The 22,643-nt window shown below is 40.2% G+C and overlaps 2 protein-coding genes across 6 annotated transcripts in view; one reads left to right on the top strand and one right to left on the bottom strand.

Moving 5' to 3' along the window:
- Positions 1 to 7,512, bottom strand: part of LOC106601846 (arf-GAP with dual PH domain-containing protein 1) — a 30,944-nt gene extending 23,432 nt beyond the window's left edge. The window contains exon 1 of one of the 2 annotated variants that reach the window (XM_045715665.1): positions 7,072 to 7,512. Coding sequence is in view for 1 of the 2 variants with exons in the window: in XM_045715663.1 (XP_045571619.1) it covers positions 7,072 to 7,162 (91 nt within the window). In the remaining variant the exon portion in view is untranslated. The remainder of the gene's footprint in view (positions 1 to 7,071) is intronic. The other variant, XM_045715663.1, reaches the window with a different exon arrangement.
- An 8,478-nt stretch (positions 7,513 to 15,990) lies between these two features.
- On the top strand, positions 15,991 to 18,880 carry LOC106601856 (uncharacterized). 4 transcript variants are annotated; one of them, XM_045715662.1, is made up of 5 exons: positions 15,991 to 16,040; positions 16,139 to 16,161; positions 17,283 to 17,430; positions 17,617 to 17,796; positions 17,965 to 18,880. In XM_045715662.1, exons 1-5 carry the CDS (start codon positions 16,029 to 16,031, stop codon positions 18,625 to 18,627), a joined length of 1,026 nt encoding a protein of 341 aa, XP_045571618.1. In that variant the 5' UTR covers positions 15,991 to 16,028; the 3' UTR covers positions 18,628 to 18,880. The 4 variants fall into 4 exon arrangements, 1 of the variants encoding a protein (XP_045571618.1); XR_006769260.1 differs by lacking the exons at positions 15,991 to 16,040; positions 16,139 to 16,161 and adding exons at positions 16,481 to 16,811; positions 17,161 to 17,189; XR_006769259.1 differs by lacking the exons at positions 15,991 to 16,040; positions 16,139 to 16,161 and adding an exon at positions 16,499 to 16,811 and having other exon boundaries at positions 17,642 to 17,796.
- Positions 18,881 to 22,643: the final 3,763 nt, after the last annotated feature.

The raw sequence follows: 22,643 nt of genomic DNA, 5'->3' as shown, positions 1-22,643 counted from the left end.
TTGAGAAGATAAAATGTTGAAAGCTTGAGATTTGTTGAATAAATTGTTACTGTCATACAGTGACAAAATAGTTTGTATGAAAAAGAGGGAGGACAGACAGACAGACAGACAGACAGACAGACAGACAGACAGACAGACAGACAGACAGACAGACAGACAGACAGACAGACAGACAGACAGACAGACAGACAGACAGACAGACAGACAGACAGACAGACAGAGGGAATCTATAGAGCCCTATGACCCCCTGGAAAGCATACTGCTCTGCTGTAACAAGATATGGTATAACTTCCTGTAAGTATTTTTCCTAAAAAGACTGATGTGGCTCAGTATGTTTGCATGAAATGTAGCTTTAATACAAGGGAGCCAAGAAGGAGTGATGTGAAGCACATTCTAGTGTCATTCTAGGCCTTTAGGGCCTATATTCTGTTTTACAGTCTGTCCCCAACATCAGCACATGTCGCAGTAAGTTCAACCTGAACTGGAAAAGGCAGAGCATGTGGTCAAAATATGATGAAAGCAACAGAAGACTTTAGAAGAATGTGGTATATGTAATTTCCTGCATGAGCTCTCTAGCTATGCCTAAGTACATTGTTTGTAGACTGGTATGTCTGATCAGCATTGTTGTTTGAGATGCTTTTATTCTGTTTTGGTTTCAGTGGCTGCTGTTTATGACTGGGTCATAGAAATAGAGCAAGTAGTTTTCTATGGAGGATGCAGTCATTGTATCTAACTCATGTAACTCAGCCAAACAGCACACCAGGGTAACATTGATATCCTTAAGTAGCCTGCCACTGCTCTGTTGCACTTAGATATATATACATATACATTAAAAGGATAGTGGGGATATACAGTACATCTCCCAATTAAAGGGATAGTGGGGGATATACAGTACATCTACTAATTAAAGGGACAGTGGGGGATATACAGTACATCTACTAATTAAAGGGATAGTGGACATATACAGTACATCTCCCAATTAAAGGGACAGTGGGGATATACAGTACATCTCCCAATTAAAGGGATAGTGGGGATATACAGTACATCTACTAATTAAAGGGATAGTGGGGGATATACAGTACATCTCCCAATTAAAGGGACAGTGGGGGATATACAGTACATCTCCCAATTAAAGGGATAGTGGGGATATACAGTACATCTCCCAATTAAAGGGATAGTGGGGGATATACAGTACATCTACTAATTAAAGGGACAGTGGGGTATATACAGTACATCTACTAATTAAAGGGATAGTGGACATACACAGTACATCTCCCAATTAAAGGGATAGTGGGGATATACAGTACATCTACTAATTAAAGGGATAGTGGGGATATACAGTACATCTCCCAATTAAAGGGATAGTGGGGGATATACAGTACATCTCCCAATTAAAGGGACAGTGGGGGATATACAGTACATCTCCCAATTAAAGGGATAGTGGGGGATATACAGTACATCTACTAATTAAAGGGATAGTGGGGATATACAGTACATCTACTAATTAAAGGGATAGTGGGGATATACAGTACATCTACTAATTAAAGGGATAGTGGGGGATATACAGTACATCTACTAATTAAAGGGATAGTGGGGGATATACAGTACATCTACTAATTAAAGGGATAGTGGGGGATATACAGTACATCTACTAATTAAAGGGATAGTGGGGATATACAGTACATCTCCCAATTAAAGGGATAGTGGGGATATACAGTACATCTCCCAATTAAAGGGATAGTGGACATATACAGTACATCTCCCAATTAAAGGGATAGTGGGGATATACAGTACATCTCCCAATTAAAGGGATAGTGCGAGATGATCATAAACCTCCAAAAAAGACGAGTCACACAGTGAATAGATTTATGTCTATGGTAAATTCGACAGAGAGAGGGAGGGTGGGGGATGGCAAAGATATTGAGAGATAGAGGAGGAACAACTGACAAGAGGACAGAAAAGAGACGGATGGGGAAAAGAAAATGGAGAAGGCATTAAGTGAAAGTGAGAGAAAGAGAGACAGATACAGAGAGAGACACAGAGAGGGAGAGAGAGACCGAAAGACAGAGAGAGAGAGAGCGAGAGAGAGAGAGAGAGAGAGAGAGAGCGAGAAAGAGACCTTCATGGTTGTGAGGTCTGGGGTCTGCTCACCAACCAAGAATTCACAAAATGGGACAAACACCAAATTGAGACTGCATGCAGAATTCTGCAAAAAGATCCTCAGTGTACAATGTAAAACACCAAATAATGCATGCAGAGGCGATACCCGCTAATGATCAAAATCCAGAAAAGAGATGTTAAATTCTACAACCACCTAAAAGGAAGCGATTCCCAAACCTTCCATAACAAAACCATCACCTACAGAGAAATGAACCTGGAGGAGAGCCCCCTAAGCAAGCTGGTCCTGGGGCTCTGTTCACAAACACAAACAGACCCCACAGAGCCCCAGGACAGCAACACTATTAGACCCAACCAAATCATGAGAAAACAAAAAGATCATTACTTGACATACAACTAGAATGCTATTTGGCTCTAAACCGACAGTACACAGTGGCAGAATACCTGACTACCTGACTGACACAAAATTAAGGAAATCTTTGACTATGTACAGACTCAGTGAGCATAGCCTTGCTATTGAGAAAGGCCGCCGAAGGCAGACCTGGCTTTCAAGAGAAGACAGGCTATGTGCACACTGCCCACAAAGTGAGGTAGAAACTGCCAAATGTATGACCATATTAGAGACACATATTTCCCTCAGATTACACAGACCCACAAAGAATTTGAAAACAAATCCAATTTTGATAAACTTCCATATCTATTGGGTGAAATACCACAGTGTGCCATCACAGCAGCAATATTTGTGACCTGTTGCCACAAGAAAAGGGCAACCAGTGAAGAACAAACACCATTGTAAATACAACCTATATTTATGTTTATTTATTTTCCCTTTTGTACTGTAACCATTTGCACATCATTACAACACTGTATATAGACATAATATGACATTTGAAATGTCTTTATTATTTTGGAACTTTTGTAAGTGTAATGTTTACTGTTATTTTTTTATTGCTTATTTCACTTTTGTTTATTATCTATTTCACTTGCTTTGGCAATGGAAACATATGTTTTCCATGCCAATAAAGCCCTTAAATTGAAATTGAATTGAGAGAGAGACAGAGAGAGTGAGAGTGAGTGAGAGAAAGAGAGAGAGACAGAGAGAAAGAGAAAGAGAAAGAGAGACAGACACAGACACACAGAGAGAGAGAGAGAGAGAGAGTGAGGCCACAAAGAGAGGCATTGTCTGTTAGACCAACCAACCTTTATATCTTCCTGTTATTAAATTATTTTTTAAATTATTCTCATTAGTAAAAAACAGCCCCACCCCACCCTTGATTATTGTTGTTACTGATTGTCCTGTTTGTGGCAATCTTGAAATATTTTGTTTAATTATGTTTTTATTGATATTGTTAATTAATCATTCCCAAAGTGCTCTTTGGCAATATGTACATTGATATGTCATTCCAATAAAGCAATACAAAATTGAGTGAGAAAGAGAGAGAAAGCAGTGTGATGACAGAATCAACTTGGCATGGTTCCAAATGATATTGCACATTTACAGTTTACAATTATGAGTGTACAGTTTATCTCAACCAACCATCTCTTCTCTCAATTACAGAAAGTAATGGCACAAACCCATACAATACAGACAGACAGACAGACAGACAGACAGACAGACAGACAGACAGACAGACAGACAGACAGACAGACAGACAGACAGACAGACAGACAGACAGACAGACAGACAGACAGACAGACAGACAGACGCCATGAAGTGAGTTTAAAAAATAAACTGACACTGCATGCAATGTTTTCAGTATCAGTTTGCTCATACTAACAGCTTTAACAAAATACACATAGGCTGTTTAGAGACAAATTTACTTATCCAACAATGGGTGACTGACACTTTAGCACGTGTCCCAGAATTTCCAAATGAGAAGCTATCTGTTGTATCTTTTGTTTAAAATCTAGTAAAAAAAACACATCATCCCTGATCCCAACCACCCAAAAAGATGGAAGAATGAAATGAATAAAGAGATTGATACAACCCCAAGAGGCCTGCACAGTCCCCACACTGACCAGACACTGCTACTAGCAGAGAAACATCTGAATGAATTCTACCTTGTAGATACTGTACTTCTTTCAAAAGCCAAGCAGGACAAGACATAACTGTGAACTCTGTGACCTCGGATCCAGAGATGAGCTCATAGCTGAGTCACCATGGGAACGTGTGGGTGTGCTCAGCACTCAGCCTTGGGTTATGCTCATTAGGGCATGTAACAAAAAAATGCTTTACATTATGCAACGGAGCAAAATAAATTGAGCTTCTTATTGAACAATTCCAGGCAATCTGTCCCTATTTCAGTCTGTTTTTCTTCCATTTGGTTCCTAATGAACACAACCCTGGAGTATCTATCGTCTCCATGCAGAGCAGACTGGCTCCACAGGCTAAACTGGTCCTCTGATCCGAATCATTGATAGCACAGCACTCCTGATGAAATATGAGTGTCTCTTGGCATTGGTCTTATGAAAGAGCAGGTGGCATTTGCAGGATTTAAAAGATTACATTCTACTACGTGATGAGGCCCATTAAATTTTTTTTTAAAACTCTTTACAGTTAAGTATGACATACTGTGTGTCTCGTCCTCTCATATCACTGACATCTTGTAAGAACGGGAAGCTATATTCCAAATTTGCTGATGTCTTATTTTGTCACCATGTTATCAAATCAAATTGTATTGGTCACATACACATGGTTAGCAGATGTTATTGCTAGTGTAACGAAATGCTTGTGGGACTAGAAGCGTGGCAGCCATCTCAAACAAAACACATTGCAGATCCTCTTACATTCTTCCAAGAAACACTTCATACAGAAGAAGGAGGCAGACAGACTTCCTGAGGAATCTAAATGATCCATAAGGATAGTTAAATTATTTAATGATGGAATACAGTAGATTTTATGTTGACTGGACCCTTAAGTCTTTTCCAAATCCATGCAGTTGCTATTCATTGCACATATGAATTACTACCCCGAAAAAAAACATCCACTTGAATGAGTCATAGCTAGAGGTCGACCGATTAATCGGAATGGTCGATTAATTAGGGCTGATTTCAAGTTTTCATAACAATCAGAAATCGGTATTTTTGGACACCGATTTGGCCGATTTAATTTGTTTTATTTATATATATATATATATATATATATATATATATATATATATATATATTTTTTTTACACCTTTATTTAACTAAGCAATTCAGTTAAGAACACATTCTTATTTTCAATGATGGCCGAGGAACGGTGGGTTAACTGCCTTGTTCAGGGGCAGAACGATAGATTTTTACCTTGTCAGCTCGGGGATTCAATCTTGCAACCTTACGGTTAACTAGTCCAATGCTCTAACCACCTGCTTTACATTGCACTCCACGAGGAGCCTGCCTGTTACGCGAATGCAGTAAGAAGCCAAGGTAAGTTGCTAGCTAGCATTAAACTTATCTTATAAAAAACAATCAATCAATCATAATCACTAGTTAACTACACATGGTTGATGATATTACTAGTTTATCTAGCCTGTCCTGCGTTGCATATAATCGCTTAGGTACACGTTGCTCCAACCATAAACATCAATGCCTTTCTTAAAATCAATACACAGAAGTAAATATTTTTAAACCTGCATATTTAGCTAAAATAAATCCAGGTTAGCAGGCAATATTAACCAGGTGAAATTGTGTCACTTCTCTTGCGTTCATTGCACGCAGAGTCAGGGTATATGCAACAGTTTGGGCCGCCTGGCTCGTTGCAAACTAATTTGCCAGAATTTTACGTAATTATGACATAACATTGAAGGTTGTGCAATGTAACAGGAATATTTAGACTTAGGGATGCCACCCGTTAGATAAAATACGGAACGGTTCCGTATTTCACGGAAAGGAAAAACGTTTTGTTTTCGAGATGATAGTTTCCGGATTCGACCATATTAATGACCAAAGGCGCGTATTTCTGTGTGTTATTATGTTATAATTAAGTCTATGATTTGATAGAGCAGTCTGACTGAGCGGTGGTAGGCAGCAGCAGGCTCATAAGCATTCATTCAAACAGCACTTTTGTGCGTTTTGCCAGCAGCTCTTCGCTGTGCTTCAAGCATTGCGCTGTTTATGACTTCAAGCCTGTCAACTCCCAAGATTAGGCTAGTGTAACCGATGTGAAATGGCAAGCTAGTTAGCGGGGTGCCCGCTAATAGCGTTTCAAACGTCACTAGCTCTGAGACTTGGAGTAGTTGTTCCCCTTGCTCTGCATGGGTAGCGCTGCTTCGAGGGTGGCTGTTGTCGATGTGTTCCTGGTTTGAGCCCAGGTAGGAGCGAGGAGAGGGACGGAAGCTATACTGTTACACTGGTAATACTAAAGTGCCTATAAGAACATCCAATAGTCAAAGGTATGTGAAATACAAATCGTATAGAGAGAAATAGTCCTATAATTCCTATAATAACTACAACCTAAACCTGTCACTCTCTCAAGGTTCCAGTCTCTTGCTCTCTCTCTCTCTCTCTCTCTCTCTCTCTCTCTCTCTCTCTCTCTATCTCTCTCTCTCTGATACAAACACTTAAATGTTGACCAGATTTCACTCTATTGTTATGCAATGACACCAGTTTGACTTCACTAGAGTGTAAACAGACACTGATAACTCTGATAACTGCAAACATCTGAGCACTACAGTAGCCTACTGTACTTGCATGATAGCGTCTCGGATTTACATACAGAATAATACGAAATCCTCTGAGACCAGGCTGTGCAGTGAACATGATCACTAGAGTCTCCAATCACCCAAATCAAAACACATTTACACCATCAAGACAGATTATTCCTATATTAACCTACCCGCAACTTGATGGTATATGGTCTGTGATTAAATAATCCATTATCTAATGCGAGAAGGTAGCGTCTGGAGAATCGCGCACGCCACCTGACCTGACATACTTGAGACATTGATGGGACCATAGTAGCCTAGACTGTACCTGCAGCTCCGCAATCCACACAGCTCCCGTTCCCTGGTCTCTCCAACAGCTTTATCAAAAGCTGTTTATTCTTTTCTTGATCCGTAGCCATGTTGAGAATGTATTTTCTAATTCAACTAATTGATCGACTCCAAAACCTCGAAAGTGAAGGCTGAAGGCTGTTCGAGCGTAGTTAAATAATACCCACTGTAGTTGTCACTCACTGGACACCGGGGGCAGTGATGTGATGAAAACACGATCACATCTGAGACATGAGAAATAGTGTCCACGTCGCAATAATTATTATGAAAAATATAGCCAACGAAATGTACAGATGAATATTCCGTGTGAATTCCACGCTACTCTTACTCCCAGTTCCTGCTCTCTACACATCAGTGTTCTCTATCTCGCTCTCTCTCCTCGCTCGCTCGCTCTCTCTCAAAAGGGAGACCTCAAGCGGACATTCAGTTCTTGAAAACATTTTCCAAGGCACTCCCATTACAAATAATTTCCCTTCCGTTTTGCTTCATCTTAATCGATAACTTTATTGATTCTCTGTAGCTCAGGCTGGCTGAAATGTCATGTTGGCAAAAACGGGCATTTACCTGTTCTGGAATGTTTAGTCCGCTGAAAAGTATAATGGAATTTGTGCAACCAACTGACAAAAATGTATATTCGGTAGAAAAAGCCTAAACAGTAGGTGCCCATTCACATCACTTGGGGGTGAGTTGCCCATTCACATCACTTGGGGGTGAGTGGAGCGTCAGTCACACAATGCACGTGTACTACATTATTTATGGCTCTGCTCCATCCGCCTATCCTTCAGATTAATAATCTTGAACACTGGAGGGCGGTAGAGCTGCATTTTGCGTTTTATTCCCGCTCACTTGACCTCACCGTCTCCAGCAATTTCAGTGACGTCTCCATTTCAAGAGAATGTAGACCTATGTAGGCCTAAGCTTTTCCGAGAGGAACATTTTTCTGGAACATGCTTATTCCTGACATTGTCTGAAAAATGCATGGTTAAGGCCTTACAAATATTGTATAACAAACAAAGTTAAGGAAGTGCACTTCAAAATTTTACATAAGATATAGCCATGTAATTCTATGATATCCAAATGTGTGGCTATTGATGATATCTGCGTTTTCTGTGAAAAAGAAGGTTAGAATCTGTCTCACTTGTTCTTTCAGGTAATCACCTTGATTATAGTAAAGCAGTTTGTTAGTGATCATAATATCCAAAAAACTTAGAATTTTGGGAAAATCTTGCAAAATACTTATTTACCATTATGAACACTACTCGTGTTTTTGACATGAAAGATATAGTATGTTACTATTGCAATGATAACAAGACGATTTAAATGATTGTGCATTTTTTTTTATTCTTGTTGCTAAATACTTTATACACAAACAGAAATTCCAAAATTCTATACCAAAATTAGATTTTTTTTTCATTTAATTTAATTATCTTGTTAAGACATTATCCCTAGTAAGTAACAACAAGAATAATATCTTCCTGCATCATTATAATTCGATTTTTTCAGAGTGAATACAATTGCATTAAATTGTTTATTATTTTATTATTTTATGAATATTTTTTGTTTGATGTAGCAATGTAGCAATGTAAGTTGATTTTTGTATTATGAATAATAAGAATAAATAAATAAATAATAAATAAAAAACATTTAAAAAATGTAGACCTAACACTAAAATGGCAGTACGAAAATGACTCTTTCTGGTCATCCTCAAGAGTTTTACTGTGCATCATTTTATTTATTTAACCTTTATTTAACTATGAAACTACTGTAGAAACCTTGTTTGCAAGTGGGGCAATAGGTCACCAGGAAATGGAAAAAATGGAAAAAAAATGTTGTATTTCTTTTTACGTTTGGATGTAGAGTGCAGCCATGAATCCACAGAACACTAAAATGGCAGTACGAAGATGACTCTTTCTGGTCATCCTCAAGAGTTTTACTGTGCATCATTTTATTTATTTAACCTTTATTTAACTAGGAAACTACTGTAGAAACCTTGTTTGCAAGTAGCCAATATGTCACCAGGAAATGGAAAAAATTGAAGAAAAAAAATTGTATTTTTTTTAACGTTTGGATGTAGAGTGTTGCATTCAGAAGAATTACAGTTTTTTTCCAACTGCTTACACACAAAATCTTTTCATGTCACACGATTTTTGAAACCTCACACTCAACGTGCAAAACTACACACCAAATATCCAAAACCATAAGCTATTTCTCAGCCTATGACTCAGTTGTCAATTGCATAAAACACTTTTTTCAAGACACTACACACAATTCTCTACCTAAAACACAAAAATCTAACAGGAAGTGACTTGCTTTCCTTTTCCAAACACAACCAATCAAAATGCTACACTTATTCACCAGGTCACACACACACTCCTCACATGTGCAAACACTAATTGCTTAACTGATCACTAACCAATCACTGCTTTACTGTAGTATAGGCCTATAAATAGGTCAAAGGTCAGATTACCTGTTTTGAGCAATGGATGCCAACAATGGACAGAGAGCAAGAGGAGTAGGAGGGAGAGGCAGGGGACAACAACGAGGACAAATTCAAAGACGAAGAGTTGGAGGAGTAGGAGGAAGAGGAAGAAGAGGACGAGGGCAAAGAAGACAAGGAAGGAGAGCCATCTCTGATGAGATGATCATGTGATCAACCACGGTTTGACCATGAGAGAGGCTGGACTGAGAGTCCAGCCCAACTTGAGTCGATTTACAGTGGCGTAATTCGAACCTTCAGAAATGAGAACAGGTATGCAACTATCTAATGACTATTTTAGCATTACAGTAATGTACTGTAAAATACGTATGACTGCATAGTATTGCATATACATTTGTAACTCTAAGCCATCCATCTACTGCACTGCATTGAATGAATGAGGTTGGTTATCATGCTGTCCTACCTTTTTTTTGTACATTGTTTACAGTTCCTATGCTGAACACATACTGTGTTTGAATTCTGTACAGAGTGGAAAGGCAAAGACATCATGGAGGACGAGGACGCTTGTTTAGAGATGTACAAGAGACTGCAATTATAAATATGGTTTTGGCCAACAATGCAATTAGGATTCGAGAGATAAGAGAGCTTATCTTGAATAATGACACCATATTTAACAACATCAATGCTGTAAGCCTGTCGCCCATACAACGCGTCCTCCAACGGCACCGAGTGACGATGAAACAACTTTACAAGGTGCCATTTGAGAGAAACTCTGACAGAGTCAAGAATATGCGACATGACTTTGTAGAGGTATGTATGCAACACTACTTCCAGTACTTCATACAAACCATATTTATGTGGGGTCCAAAATGATAGGATTCCTTGATAAAGATTAGTAAAAAAAAATATACAAATACTGAGCTATATTGTATGCTCAATAAAATGTCAATGATTTATTTTATACTAATACAATTTCTCAGAGAAAGATTATTTTAACAAGTAATAAAATAAAAAGTTTCCAATCCATGTGCCAATGCCTTTTAGCAAACTCCAGGCGGTGCCATGGTCAGATGACATGAAATTAGAGCTCTCAGGCCACGCACACCAAGAGTGGGTCTGGCCTTCAAAAGAACAACGCCTATGCAGAAAATACTTCATCCCTACTGACTAAAAAGGGAAGCACAGCCGCGAGCTGCCCTTTGACATGAGCCTACCAGATGAGCTAAATCCCTATGCTCGCTTCGAGGCAAGAAACACTGAGGCATGCATGAGAGCATCAGCTGTTCAGGATGACTGTGTGATCATGCTCTCCATAGCCAACGTGAGTAAGACCTTAAACAGGTCAACATTCACAAGGCCGCTGGGCCAGACGGATTACCAGGACGTGTTCTCCGGGCATGTGCTGACCAACTGGCAGGTGTCTTCACTGACATTTACAAAATGTCCCTAATTGAGTCTGTCATACCAACATGTTTCAAGCAGACCACCATAGACCCTGTGCCCAAGAACACTAAAGTAGCCTGCCTAAATGACTACAGACCCGTAGCACTCACGTCCGTAGCCATGAAGTGCTTTGGAAGGCTGGTAACAGTTCACATTAATACCATTATCCCAGAAACCCTAGACCCACACCAATTTGCGTACCGCTCAAACAGATCCACAGATGATGCAATCTCTATGGCACTCCACACTGCCCTTTCCCACATGGACAAAAGGAACACATTGTGAGAATGCTATTCATTGACTACAGCTCAGCGTTCAACACCATAGTGCCCTCAAAGCTCAACACTAAGCTTAGGATCCTGGGACTAAACACCTCCCTCTGCAACTGGATCCTGTACTTCCTGACGGGCCGCCCCCAGGTGGTGAGGGTAGGTAGCAACACATCTTCCACGCTGATCCTCAACACTAGAGCCCCTCAGGGGTGTGTGCTCAGTCCCCTCCTGTACTCCCTGTTCACCCATGACTACATGGCCAGGCACGACTCCAACACCATCATTAAGTTTGCAGACGACACAACAGTGGTAGGCCTGATCACCGACAACGACGAGACAGCCTATAAGGAGGAGGTCAGAGACCTGGCCGGGTGGTGCCAGAATAACAACCTATCCCTCAACGTAATCAAGATAAAGGAGATGATTGTGGACTACAGGAAAAGGAGGACTGAGCACGTCCCTATTCTCATCGATGGGGCTGTAGTGGAGAAGGTTGAGAGCTTCAAGTTCCTTGGTGTCCAAATTGCCAACAAACTAGAACGGTCTAAACACACCAAGACAGTCGTGAAGAGGGCATGACAAAACCTATTCCCCCTCAGGAAACTGAAAAGATTTGGCATGGTTCCTCAGATCCTCAAAAGGTTCTACAGCTGCAACATTGAAAGCATCCTGACTGGTTGCATCACTGCCTGGTACGGCAACTGCTCGGCCTCCAACCGCAAGGCACTACAGAGGGTAGTGCGTACGGCCCAGTACATCACTGGGGCTAAGCTGCCTGCCATGCAGGACCTCTACACCAGGTGGTGTCAGAGGAAGGCCCTAAAAATTGTCAAAGACCCCAGCCACCCCAGTCGTAGACTGTTCTCTCTACTGCCGCATGGCAAGTGGTACCGGAGTGCCAAGTCTAGGACCAAAAGGCTTCTCAACAGCTTTTACCCCCAAGCCAGAAGACTCCTGAACAGGTAATCAAATGGCTACCCGGACTATTTGCATTGTGTCCTGCCACCCCCCCCCCAACCCCTCTTTTACGCTGCTGCTACCCTCTGTTTCTCATCTATGCATAGTCACTTTAACTATACATTCATGTACATATTACCTCAATTAGCCCGACTAACCGATGCCCCCACACATTGACTCTGTACCAGTACCACCTGTACTGTATATAGCCTCGCTACGGTTATTTTCACTGTCATTTTACTGTTTTTTTATTTCTTTACTTGTCTATTGTTTACCTAATACCTATTTTTACCTAATACCTACACCTGTTGTATTCGGCGCACGTGTCAAATAAACTTTGATTTGATTTGAAATATGGTGGTGGATCTTTGATGTTACAGGGCTACTTTGCTTCCACTGGTCCTGGGGCCCTTGTTAAGGTCAACGGCGTCATGAACTTTACCAAGTACCAGGACATTTACAAATACCTGGTTGCCTCTGCCAGGAAGCTGAAACTTGGCCGCAAGTGGATCTTCCAGCATAACCCCAAGCACACATCAAAATAGTTAACTGCCCATAAAATCAACATTTTGCAATAGCCATCTCAGTCTCCGGACTTGAACCTCATTGAAAACCTGTGGTCTGAATTGAAGAGTGCAGTCCATAAGCACAGACAAATGATATCAAGGATCTGGAAGGATTCTGTATGGAGGAATGGTCAAGATCCCTCCCGATGTGTTCTTCAATCTCATAAAACATTCTAGAAAAAGGCTCAATGTTGTTATCCTAGCATGGGGAGGGTGCTGGAGTATTGAAAACAGGGGATCCAATCATTCCTATCCTTTTGAGATTTGTTTTATTACTTGTTAAACAAAATCTCTTTGTCTGAGCAAATATGTTAATCTAATTTTATTTTTTTAAATGTTGAGCGTACAATATAGCTCAGTATTTGTATTTGTTTTTATACCGTTTTTTTGCTCATCTTTATCAAAGGATCCAATAATTGTGGACACCACTATATACAACAAATTTTACTACAAAAGGCCCAAAACCAAAACATTCAATCCAAAACCAAAGGCCCACATGGACCTCCATCTCCAGCAGCCTCACAGCTCTGAGAGCTGACACACTGATTGATCACCTGCACCTGTGCATAATCAAGGATTCCTGGCAGAGCACAGGACCTGACCAGTTGGTGCTGCCACCTGGCAATTGATTGTGGAAGTGGTAGTGTAGTGTCATGCAACTAATAGCTAAACTACCTAACCTGTTCCTTAACAGCATGTGTGTCTAGCTAGCCAATAAACTTAGGGTGGCATATAGACTTACAGAATCCACTGAAATTATTATTTAATTTTTATTAAATTACTTGAGTGTTTGTAAACTAATAATATTGCTATTTATGACAGAAGGAAGGGTCGACACTATCTGGCCAAGTTGCAAAGTCAAAGCGACTAACCACGTGTGTGAATAAAAATATTCATTACAAGCAGTTTATGAAAACAATTTTGGGGGCAACATTAACCAGCAGCCATTGAGTAAACCTTGCACCAGGGACATTAGGGATGTAATCATTATGCCGATTCTGTTGCAAAACGTTTCGTCTGTTGCAAAACGTTTTGAAAACTAGTTTATTGGACAAATCCAGGTAGGTTCCTCCCCGCTTCGTTACATTTGCTCTGTTTTCTTTTGTTCAGTTCTTATTTAAGAATAAACCCAGTCTCATCAGCTCTGTACTGCTCTGTGTTTTCATTTTACACCACCAGATGGCAGTATCTTCCCCACTTGATATCTCTCAAAATTCACAATGTGCCCTGTACCAGTAGGTGAGATGAGACTAGCAGTCTAATTCTGGAAGCTTTTTGGACCTAGACTTGGCGGACTGAGCACGCACCCCTGAAAGGCCAGTGTTGAGGATCAGAGTGGTGGATGTGTTGTATCACCTGGGGTCGGCCCGTCAGGTAGTCCAGGATCCAGTTGCAGAGGGAGGTGTTTAGTACCAGGGTCCTTAGCTTAGTGATGAGCTTTGAAGGCACTATGGTGTTGAACGCTGAGCTGTAGTCAATGAATAGAATTCTCACATAGGTGTTCCTTTTGTCCAGGTGTGAAAGGGCAGTGTGGAGTGCAATATATATTGCATCATCTGTGGATCAGCTGGGGCGGTATGCAAATTGGAGGGTGTCCAGGGTTTCTGGGATAATGGTGTTGATGACCAGCCATGACCAGCCTTTCAAAGCACTGTAGTCATTTAGGCTGGTTACGTTAGTGTTCTTGGGCACGGGGACTATGGTGGTCTGCTTGTAACATGTTGGTATTACAGACTCAGACAGGGAAAGGTTGAAAGTGTCAGTGAAGACACTTGCCAGTTGGTCAGCGCATGCTCGGAGTACACGTTCTGGTAATCCGTCTGGCCCAGCGGCCTTGTGAATGTTGACCTGTTTAAAGGTCTTACTCACATCGGCTACGGAGAGCTTGATCACACAGTCGTCCGGAACAGCTTGCCTCTATGCGAACATAGAAGTAGTTTCGCTCATCTGGTAGGCTCGTGTCACTGTGCAGCTCGCGGCTGTGCTTTCCTTTGTAGTCTGTAATAGTTTGCAAGCCCTGCCACATCCGACGAGCATTGGAGCCGGTGTAGTACAATTCGATCTCAGTCCTGTATTGACGCTTTGCCTGTTTGATGGTTCGTCGGAGGGCATAGCAGGATTTCTTTAAGCTTCCGGTTTAGAGTCCTGCTCCTTGAAAGCGGCCACTCTACACTTTAGCTCAGTGTGGATGTTGCCTGTTAACCATGGCTTCTGGTTGGGGTATGTACGTACGGTCATTGTGGGGGGACATCATCGATGCAGTTATTGATGAAGCCAGTGACTGATGTGGTGTACTCCTCAATGCCATCGGAAGAATCCCGGAACATATTCCAGTCTGTGCTAGCAAAACAGTCCTGCAGCTGACCACTTTTTTATTGACCGAGTCACTGGTGGTTCCTGCTTTAGTTTTTGCTTGTAAGCAGGAATCAGGAGGATATAATTATGGTCAGATTTGCCAAATGAAGGGCGAGGAAGAGCTTTGTACGTGTCTCTGTGTGTGTAGTAAAGGTGGTCTAGAGTTTTTCCCCTGGTTGCACATTTAACATACTGGTAAAAATGAGGTAAAATGGATTTAAGTTTCCCTGCATTAAAGTCCCCGGCCGCTAGGAGCGCTGCCTCTGGATGAGCGTTTTCCTGTTTGCTTATAGCCGTATACAGCTCATTGAGTGTGGTCTTGGTGACAGCATCGGTTTGTGGTGGTAAATAGACAGCTACTAAGAATATAGATGAAAACTCTCTTGGTAAATAGTGTGGTCTACAGCTTATCCTGAGATACTCTACCTCAGGTGAACAAAACCTCAAGACTTCCTTAGAAATCATGCACCAGCTGTTGTTTACAAATATACATAGACTGCCACCCCATGTCTTACCAGAGGCTGCTGTTCTATCCTTCCGATACAGTGTATAACCCACCAGCTGTATGTTATTCATGTCATCATTCAGCTACGACTCAGTGAAACTTAACCCTCTATGGCATGGTGTTGCCCTCAGGCAACAAACCATCTTTTTGGACCTCACACCGCCCCTTTAATTTTTTAAAATAAAATTATATTTTTGGGAACAGAAAAATGTATTGAGATCAGATGCTTCATCGATGAGAATATTAGCAGAATGTGGGCCCAGTTTCACCTACTTCCATCCTCTCCCATGCACGACTGGACTTCCTCTCACTACATCATTCTTCTCTTATTTTCTAAGCCCCACCCTAAAACATTTGAACTCCCAGTCATTAATTTGCTAGGCTTCCGCACCCACAGCAATCATGAGCAGCTCTGTAAGTAGAAATCAATAATACAAATTACAATATGAATCATATAAATATTACTATTAATACCATATTAGTATTACATTAGGTTGTTTTTCTATTTACAGGGCCATTTACCACCTAAAAGAAGGTTAGTGTCAATTGTGATCACTTATGATAGTGCACGATAAATATAGACTATATATTTTTAAGGGGTGCATTTGTGAGATAATTGTAGATATTATTAAAATAGTTAGTTCAGCAAATGTGTTTCCTTATCTTGAAAGCAGTCTATGGACAAGGGCAGATTGCAATCCACACTTATATTTGATTAACTAGCCAGTTACAACTAATGCTAATAAGCATTTTAGGACCAAAAAATAAAAGACCTCCCTTTACCCCTTTTAAATGTCATGTCCAAATCATCTCTTAAATTGATTGTCACTCAATGACTTGGTTTTACATTATTTTGCAATGATCATGGCATGATTTAATGGGATACTTAGGCCTTTTGGCAATGAGCCCCTTTATCTACTTCCCCAGTCAGATGAACTTGTAGATACATTTTCTATGTCTCTGTGTCCATCTAGTATGAAGGAAGTTAGTGGTTGTTTCGCGAGCTGGAAGTCTATGGGTATCGACTAGCATTGTAGTCAATACCCATGAGAGGTTGACTTGAAAGTAGTGGCAAATGAGAGGTTAGCTTGAAAGTATTGCCAACTGTCATATGTTAGCAGTGGCTAGTTAATTGAAACCAAACTGTGGATTACAGTCAGTTCATATTCACATATAGTATTCAAGGTAAGAAAACAACTATCTAAAAATGTAATTACGCTGAAGTATCCCTTTAAGCTGTTCAGTAGTAGTTAACATGCAGATTTATTTCCAGAGTAAAAAGCACAAACTTGATAGGACAATTATTAGGTTATTGTGCTGTATAATTTAGTATTTCATTTGTGTTAAGCTGTTTTTCAAATTATTGTAATAAAGTTCCATTTTTAATTACCTAGTATTGTAGTTGATCACAGTTGTTAAATTGCTTAACTAGTGAAATTGCAAAACTATAACAAATGATGCCAATTTGTGTACTCAAGAAAACGAAAAAGTCAGTGAAAAATAAAGAAGCTCAACTTGCTTTCTCATTATGCAGGGAAAATGGGACAGCACAGCTCAAACGGAGTAGGGCTGCTTGAATTGGGTTTGAACAGCATTTTTAAAAATCATTACTTACTGTGCGTGATCTTTATTAAACTTTACAATACCACTTTTTAGGAGACCAACAGCTACTTGTCTGGAATGGAGGAAAAGAAATGATGGAAGCTTAAAGTCATCAGGAACAGCATTTATTAGACAGGTTGTAAGGCTTTGGAGGAGTCGCCTGAGGATGGGAGTTGACGGAATACAACATTACGTGAATATGGTACACATCGCCTAATTAAATACACTAATCATATGCTTAAAATACATTCCCACACATTTAGCATATTTTTGGTTTACTATACATGTTACAAATGAATTGTTTCTAGAACAAACAATTATTAATTGATCTTGTTATGTTATACATTGTTTGTTAATTATGTTATTCATTATTCATGTTTGTTAAAAGTTGCTTCATAGCATCTTTTTCTTAGGTCACATTCATCAGGCCAGTCTTCTTCCAAATGCCTTCTTTGAGTCTCGTGAGGGTAGGCTTGTGATGTACGATTTAGAAAGAAGATTTCCACAGGCATTCCACAATTACAAGTATCCACCCCACCAGACTCCATTTTCCAATCTTCTGACTTTGGTAAGTGTGTAAATGGAATGTATTTAACCTGAAGCTTTTGTCCTCGACCAATTTCCACATCAACAAAATTAACACTAAACAATGACAATAAAACACATATAAAACATGTATTGTCCATGTAGCTTATAATTTGTTGAATATTGCATGTTTCACTTCTTTGTTTTTCAGGCTGTCAGGATTTGTCGATGTGAAGAGGAAGAGGGAATAAAAAGCTTTCTTCTACATTTCCTGAATGCATTGGACTTGCCCCCCAGAATAAAAGGCGAAAGTAATTACACAAACTACTACACTCTGGAGGCCTCTACCATAGCTTTGTGCTACAACGAAACCCCTGGACTCCGCAGACCAGTGAAGTACTATGGAGCATCCCTGTCCTGCAGAGGGGAGAGAGAAAAGAACATTATGATCAATTGGTCATGTCTAAATGTGTGGCATGACTATGTGTCTTATGCAGTGTTGTCATTCAGACATGATGAACAGGGAAACGGTATCAGATTCCCTGTCACCGTAAAATGCAGAGCATTCTACAGGAATCCCCAGACCAATTGTTATGAAGACCGAAGGCCGTGCAAAAACTGTGGGGATCTTTTCTCTCTCTCAAACCCTGAGATGGACAAAAATGACTTTCCCTACGGAAACTGTGCTGAGACAGAGTGCCTCAGTAACCTTCTATTAGGTGATCATGATGTCTGCAGCAATATGAGTTTTGGACACTACACAAGAGAAAAGGTCATAGAGAAACTATACAAGACAAATGGTCTCAGAAATATGGCAGAAAACGCTTTGGAACATTTAGGTTTCGTTTCACACGGGCATGATTTGCCTAGATAAATAAAGGTTAAATAAAATAAAATGTGTTTTGTGTCACAGTGGAAACTGTTTCCACATTTCTGATGTGACAGGAAACTACAGAAAGGGTGTGACACTGAACTTGTTTGAATGCAGACCATTCAGAGAAACCATAGCTAAAACAATGGGCAAATACAGACAGCATGATGATAGAGCTACAATGATGTTACTTTATGAGACAAATGTATCTTGTAAATATCTTGTATCCATCAATAAATGAGAATTCTTAAAAGTTGGTTGGATGTTTTAGTTTCCTTCCAGTTTGCTGCTATAACTTGGACCAGATCGCTCTGGCAAAATACATTTTATCTCAATGAGAGTAAATTAAAGTGAAATAAAACCGGTTTTGGGGCTAACTCAACCATCTCAACACCAGTAACACCTACTTAGGTGATGTATTCCAGCCATCCTGTAACAGGATTGTGCCCAGGAGAACTCACTATTCCATGTATTTATTGTAAGTGGTCATCTTTACAAGTGAAGAATGGAGGGCCAAGATAAAATGTCTGTGAGTTGATCACTAAAAGTAAATAAAAAATAAACTGTTTTACAATACTCCTACTGTACCACAACAAAACAGGAAATGTTTTCGATCTGAGGTTAGGTAACCTTAAAACGGTTTTGAGAGGCCAACCTAACACAATCAAGAACACCTCTTCTGTCACTGGTTCAGTTTGTAAGTTTCCAGGTTTTGAACAGGGTCATTTAAAAAAAAAAAAATTACGTTATAACATTACAAATGTTGTTCAAAGCAAAATAATCATAAAGCAATAACAAAAGCACATGATGCCTGTATGCATCAGTAATGATTCCGTGCACATCAGGGACTAATAATATTCCCTTAACCTTTTGTAAGAGTCAGAAGGCTGTTTAGTCAGTAATACATTAGGTATAATATTATTTATCAGTCAGTAGGAACACCAGGGTGTTTTGTTATCTGACTACCTTTCCCAGAGTAGTACACTTGCATGACTCAACCTGTTGAGAGGAAAATTACCAAGATGTGCCAGACAGAAACTCAGAGGCAGTTTTGTATCAGACATTTACATAGTCGACTACAACTGTATTCATGTTTGCACACAGTATTTTTTTAAGTATGTTTTTACTGTATTTTTCATTGTAACGGCCGTCGTATGTAATGGACCAAGGTGCAGCGGGTTGAGTGCTCATTTTAACATTTATTTGAACACTGACAAAACAAAACAAGAAAACGACCGAATGAACAGTAATGCAGGCTACACACACAGCAGTGCAAAAACAACTTCCCACAAAGGACAGGTGAAAACAGGGCTACCGAAGTATGACTCCCAATCAGCAACAACGATGTACAGCTATTCCTGATTGAGAGCCATACCAGGCCAACGCAAAGAAATACACATAATCAAAAACCCCGGAATACTCTAAACAAACACCCCTCTACATAAACACATATCCCAACAAACCCAGAACCACATAAAAAAAACACCCCCTGCCACGTCCTGACCAAACTACAATAACAAATAACCCCTTTTCTGGTCAGGACGTGACATTCATACAGTATTTGGTTTCATTTGAACTGCCTGCCCTTGATTCTGTAAGTGAGTCCAAACATACAGCACAAGATGACACAACAACTTCCTCATACTTACAGATGAGCGACGTTACCAGACTGGTGTGGCCCCAAAAAAAGTGTCCATGTCAACCGTAAGTTTTTTTGGTCTCGAGCCATTGCTTAAACCTCTTACATCTAGATGTGCCGCTAGCGGAAGGCCTCGCCAATATCCAATGATAGAGCGTGGCGTGAATTACAAACACCTCAGAAATCCAAAAACTTCAAGACAAGACTCTCCTTTATCTAACCACATTGTCCGATTTCAAAAAGGCTTTATAACGAAAGCAAAACATTAGATTATGTCAGGAGAGTACCCAGCCAGAAATAATCACACTCCCATTTTTCAAGCTAGCATATAATGTCACAAAAACCAAAACCACAGCTAAATGCAGCACTAACCTTTGATGATCTTCATCAGATGACACTCCTAGGACATTATGTTATACAATACATGCATGTTTTGTTCAATCAAGTTCATATTTATATCAAAAACCAGCTTTTTACATTAGCATGTGACGTTCAGAACTAGCATACCCACCGAAAACTTCTGGTGAATTTACTAAATTACTCAAGATAAACGTTCACAAAAACATAACAATTATTTTAAGAATTATAGATACAGAACTCCTTTATGCAATCGCGGTGTCCGATTTTAAAATAGCTTTTCGGTGAAAGCACATTTTGCAATATTCTGAGTAGATAGCCCGGCCATCATGGCTAGCTATTTTGACACCCACCAAGTTTGGCACTCACCAAACTCAGATTTACTATAAGAAAAATTGGATTACCTTTGCTGTTCTTTGTCAGAATGCACTCCCAGGACTTCTACTTCAACACCCAATGTTGTTTTGGTTCCAAATAATCCATAGTTATATCCAAATAGCTGCGTTTTGTTCTTGCGTTCAAGACACTATCCGAAGGGTGACGCGCCGGCACGTATCGTGACAAAAAAAATCAAAATATTCCATTACCGTACTTCGAAGCATGTCAAACGCTGTTTAAAATCAATTTTTATGCGATTTTTCTCGTAAAATAGCGATAATATTCCGACCGGGAGACCTTGTTTTCGTTCAAACACTGAAAATAGAAAATGGAGTCTTCACTGGCACGCGCACGCCTGTGTCATTGTTCTCAGAACGACCACTTTCCAAAAGCCCTACTGTTTTTCGCCCAGGGACTGCAGAGTCATCATTCCCCGTTCTGGCACCTTCTGAGAGCCTATGGGAGCCTTAGAAAATGTCATGTTACAGCAGAGATCCTCTATTTTCGATAAAGAGGCTATAGAAGGGCAAGAAATGGTCAGACAGGGCACTTCCTGTATGGAATCTTCTCAGGTTTTGGCCTGCCATATGAGTTCTGTTATACTCACAGACACCATTCAAACAGTTTTAGAAACTGTAGGGTGTTTTCTATCCAAATCAAATAATTATATGCATATTCTAGTTTCTGGGCAGGAGTAATAACCAGATTAAATTGGGTACGTTTTTTATCCGGCTGTGAAAATACTGCCCCCTATCCTAAACAGGTTAATAGTAATTGAGCACTGTGTATTAAAAAAGAGACATTGACATCAAGTAAAGTTGATATGGGTAATAAAAAGAAATTGCAGATAATTAACAAACACAAAGAAGCTGATTGAACCAGTTAGGCTTATTACATTGGTGTCTTAAATGTTATGTTGTGTCCAATAGGCCATCAGTTAATGTAACAGAAATATATAAACTCAGCAAAAAAAGAAACACCCCTTTTTCAGGACCCTGTCTTTCAAAGATAATTCGTGAAAATCCAAATAACTTCACAGATCTTCATTGTAAAGGGTTTAACACTGTTTCCCATTCTTGTTCAATGAACCATAAACAATTAATGAACATGCACCTGTGGAACGGTCGTTAAGACACTAACAGCTTAGGCTGTTAGTAGGCAGTTAAGGTCACAGTTATAAAAACTTAGGACACTAAAGAGGCCTTTCTACTGACTCTGAAAAATACCAAAAGAAAGATGCCCAGGGTCTCTGCTCATCTGCGTGAACGTGCCTTAGGCATGCTGCAAGGAGGCATGAGGACTGCAGATGTGGCCAGTGCAATAAATCATACTGTGAGTATGAGACAGCGTTACAGGGAGACAGGACGGACAGCTGATCGTCCTCGCAGTGGCAGACCACGTGTAACAACATCTGCACAAGATCGGTACATCCGAACATCACACCTGCGGGACAGGTACAGGATGGCAACAACAACTGCCTGAGTTACACCAGGAACGCACAATCCCTCCATCAGTGCTCAGACTGTCTGCAATAGGCTGAAAGAGGCTGGACTGAGGGCTTGTAGGCCTGTTGTAAGGCAGGTCCTCATCAGACATCACCGGCAACAACGTCGCCTACGTATGGGCACAAACCCACCGTTGCTGG

Source organism: Salmo salar, chromosome ssa03, assembly GCF_905237065.1.
Source record: "Salmo salar chromosome ssa03, Ssal_v3.1, whole genome shotgun sequence".
NCBI lineage: Eukaryota > Metazoa > Chordata > Actinopteri > Salmoniformes > Salmonidae > Salmo > Salmo salar.
This window is presented reverse-complemented; position numbering and strand designations above follow the sequence as displayed.